The sequence below is a fragment of the Nannospalax galili genome, unplaced genomic scaffold (genome assembly GCF_000622305.1).
Source record: "Nannospalax galili isolate Female #2095 unplaced genomic scaffold, S.galili_v1.0 scaffold336, whole genome shotgun sequence".
In the NCBI taxonomy this organism is placed as follows: domain Eukaryota; kingdom Metazoa; phylum Chordata; class Mammalia; order Rodentia; family Spalacidae; genus Nannospalax; species Nannospalax galili.
The window spans coordinates 3,152,296-3,156,631 of record NW_008343385.1 but is presented as its reverse complement, the minus strand read 5'-3'; the positions used below and the strand labels follow the sequence as shown (position 1 = coordinate 3,156,631).

Below are 4,336 nucleotides of genomic sequence, written 5' to 3'. Positions count from 1 at the left end.
TGAGATAGGGTTTCCCTGTAGCCCCAGCTGGCCTGGAATTTGCTATGTAGAATAGGCTGATAAAATTCACACGTAAAATAAAAATTAATTACTTAAAAAATATTTCGATTTGTCAAGGCCAAAGCTAGAAAATAGCTTATCAGATTTGAGCATGGGCAGCTAACTTCTCCAGCACTCAGTTCTTATTCACTGTGTAAAGGAAGGGAAACCAGGAAGTCCTGAGTCTCAGCAGCCAGAGCCAAATACAGTGTTGGAGCATGTTCATGTGCATAATGAGATCTTGAGGATCTCAGTCTAAACACAAAATTCATTTATGTGTCATATACACCTTATGCACATACCCTGATGGTTATTTTATATATTGTTTTTAACGTTTCCATGCTTTGAATGTGACTGGTTACATGAGCTCAAGTGTTAGAATTTTCTTAACACTTAAAAAGTTTGGGATTTTTTAGTATTTCAGGTTTTGAGTTGTCCAATTAGGAATTGTATGTGTACTGCCTGTCTTTGAAATACAGACCAAACTATTTTCTTCAAAGGAGAAACCTTCATTGACTAATGACTGTATATTTGAAAGACCGCAGTGAAAGCTTATTTGTTACTGCCACCTAAGGCTGCTCATGGTTACCTTGAGATGAAGAGGGACCTGCAGTTGAAGAGTCCCTGTAGACGGGTTTCGGGTTCTCTGGTTAGAGTTATGCATAAGGGTCCAGAGCTATCTTTTAAATTTCTGTTATAGTATATCTGATAGCTCTTCTCAGGACTCAGTCATAATTAAGTTTATAAAACAGAAAAGGAAAGAATGAAAACAGCTAAAGTTATTACAATTTCTGATGTGTCATTGTGAAGGAGTCTTTGAGTCTTGTAGTTTCTAATTTGGTTAGGTACTGTGGAGATGGTGGGGTTTATGAGGGAGCATGTGTTTTGTGAGTGGCAAATGGAGATGACAACACTACCCACATCTGTGAGAATTGAATTGTGACTGTATAGAAAAGCTGTTTGAAAACTGTAGCACGTTATGTGCATTTTCTTCTCATGCAAAAATGGTCATATGGGAGAGTCTGGCTGAGAAGTGCTTGTCCTTTCTAACTCCATCATGTGCATGCAAATCTAGAAAGTGGTTTATACGCAGTTTTCAGTTAGCTAATAAAACTGAAATGACTCTAAATATTGAAATATATGTATATTTTTGAAATATTTTTTATCTGTTTATTGGTACAATTGTTATAAATAAATGACAAAAATAGCTGTTAGAAAGCAAATTATTAAATGTTTATGTAATAAATACTGACTAACATAACCAATCAATTTTTTAACTTAAAAATATTACAGCTTCATTTCTTAAATATTTTAGTACCAACGAAAGCAAGATACAGCTGTTAAACAAGTTGAACAGAAGCCAGTACAAAGTCATTTAATACGTATAAGAAATAAATCTGATGTTTCTTCACAAGGTAAGAGTTATTTTAATTACCAATAATATTGCTTTAAGTACATTTATTAAATATTTGTTTGATTTATCAAATAAAACTTTATGTCCTGATAATGAACAAATATATAATAATACTTTTATATGTGTCTCACTCTTGTCTCTAGAGTTATTTTATTTGTTTCTGTCATTTAGCGAAGAATTCTCATTTGAAGAATCTTATATTTGACTATAAATTCATTTAGCTCTTTCATTTAACCAATAAACACTTTCTAATTGAGCTTTAAAACTTTAGCCAGTATTTCCCCTTTACTGTTACAGCGGCTAATATGCTTTTTAAAGGTTATTTAGTGTTGTGTGTGGTGATGTTGACCAACAGTATAACTTAAAAACAAATTCTTCTCACCTTTCCTGGTATTGCATGAGGCTTTCTGTACTGTTGTGAAATTCCACTGTCAGCATTAAAGCATTTTGGTGTTTTCTATTTCTGTAAGGCTGTTGGCCTTATATTTTGTATGCCTGCTTGCTTGTTGGTCATTTACATTTTGAATAACCTAAGTTCTGAAATTTGACAATAGAAATTGAGATTTCTTTTGTGCAAAAACTTTATGTCCATAATCCAGGAACAAATATTTAGGGAAATTTTGAGTTGTAGAATGTTTTTTTTTTTTGTTTTTATAGATGATTTTATTGAATTTTCAAATAATATTTGCATGAATCTGTATTATCCAATGCCTGTAATTGCAAATGTAAGCATGAACCTAAGTGAGATTGTTATTTATTCTATGCCATATGAGGTTTAGGCATTAATTCTTCCGACTTTCTTGTGTTCCTCTGTTCCTCCAACCTTTCAGAACTTCCGCTCTTGACCTTTTCTTAATTAGTTTCGCTAAATTCTCATGCCAAGTAACGGATTTCATTGTGGCATTTTCACACATACTCTTTTTTTTTTTAACTTTTCAAAAACTTTATTGAGAATTTTATACATGAATATAAGGTATTTTGATCAAATCCATGCCCACTCCCTCCTCCCTCCAACATTCCCCCCTCTGAAGAGGTAACCCTAAAATCTTTTAAGGATTAGATACAAGCTCCCAAATACTTTTGACATTTTTGGCCTTTGAAACAGAGTATGTTGCTAACAGGCCCAAGGACATTTTGACTTTTAGCCAAGAAACTGCCTACTTTCTTTGGGGTCTTTTTACCCTTATTGCCTAGCCAATTCCTACCTCCTGTTCTTATCACGCCATCCTCTGAAGGGGTTACCCAAATTGCCAATAGGGAATAGGGACGCAGACCACTCTGGCTTCTTCCATGCTGAACAGGGACTCAGGCTGAGGGAATTGGATTACCCCTTCAGTGTGTCTATCTAAAAGACTCCCAAATTGCTTAACTCTTATCTCTAAGGGGAAAAGAAAGTCCTTGAATCATGAATAGGAGCTGTGAAGGAGAAGTAAAGGAAGAGTAATTAGCATTACAAGTTCTAGACAGAGAACTAGAAAAAAGTCCGAACGGGGCAATTTTCAAATGTTCATATGAGAGTCCATTGGAGTTTCTTGAGAAGCCCTTCTCACACATACTCTTTTTAATCCTTCTTCCCTGCTCCCTTCCCCATTCTTGTGTACTCCCTTGCTAGTCCCCTTCTTCCTCTTAGTACCCTCTATATGTTTTCATGGCTCACGTATTCTACTATCCTTTTTCTCTTTTTTCTGAAGACCCCTCCCCTCTTTAGACCTAGTGTTCATCCTTAGCCATCAGGAAAACGCAAATTAAAAGTACTTTGAGATTCCATCTCACTTCAATTAGAATGACCATCATCAAGAAAATAAGCAACAAATGCTGGCAAGGATATGGGGAAAGAGCAGCCCCTCTCTACTGCTGGTGGGAGGATAAACTGGTGCAGCACTGTGGAGATCACTATGGAAGTTTCTCACAAAACTAAAAACAGAACTACCATCTGACTGTGCTGTACCACTCTTGGGCTTATACTTAAAGGACTCTTAAGTCAGTGTACCACAGGGATACACGCGCATTCTTGTTTACTGTTATACTGTTCACAGTAGCTAAGGAATGGAATTAGCTTATGTGTCCATTAACAGATGAAAGATAAGGAAAATATGGAACATATACACAATGGAATTTTATTCAGCTATAAAGAAAAATATGGGGGCTCGGGCGATGTAGCGGGTAAAGTACTTGCTACACAAGCATGAGGACCTGAATTTGGATCCCCAACATCAGTGTAACAGGCATGGGTGGAGCATGTGCCTGTAACTCCAGCATTGAGAGACTGAGACAGGCAGATCCTGAGGGCTCACCAACCAGCCAGCCCAGACAAAACAGTCTCAGAAATTAAGATGAAGAGATTAAGGAGGACATCTGATGTCAACTTCCAGCCTCTCACACAGTGAGTACACCAACACACACACACATATACCACATACATACATGTCCACACACCACACACTACATACATACCTATATACATGCACATGTACCACATACATACCACATAATATACATACCACATACATATGTATGTGCCACATACATACCACATATATACATACATGCACAGACTCAAAAGAAAAATTAAATCATGACATTTGCAAGAAAGTAGATAGATGTAGAAATTATATTAAGTGAAGTAGCCCAGATTCAAAAAGGCAGATACTGCATATTTTCTCTCATATACAAGTCCTATAAAATTTTTATATATGTGTATAAGGGAGTATAGGTCTTGACTATTTTTAAAAATATTTTATTATTTTGATTTTATGTGTATGAGTGTTAGGCCTGCATGTAGGTAAGTGCACCTGTGTCATGCAATGCCTACAGAGGTCAGAAGAGGCTGTCAGATCCCCTGGGACTGGAGTTATGGATAGTTGTTAGCTGCCATGTGGGTGC

General features: G+C 36.3%; 1 protein-coding gene across 4 annotated transcripts in view; it reads left to right on the top strand.

Annotated features, from left to right (window-relative positions):
* Positions 1–4,336, top strand: part of Kiaa0586 (KIAA0586 ortholog) — a 124,921-nt gene that overhangs the window by 85,547 nt on the left and 35,038 nt on the right. For all 4 annotated transcript variants that reach the window (XR_003850519.1, XM_029566670.1, XM_029566669.1 and 1 more), the window contains one exon: positions 1,355–1,454. Coding sequence is in view for 3 of the 4 variants with exons in the window: in XM_029566670.1 (XP_029422530.1) it covers positions 1,355–1,454 (100 nt within the window). In the remaining variant the exon portion in view is untranslated. The remainder of the gene's footprint in view (positions 1–1,354; positions 1,455–4,336) is intronic.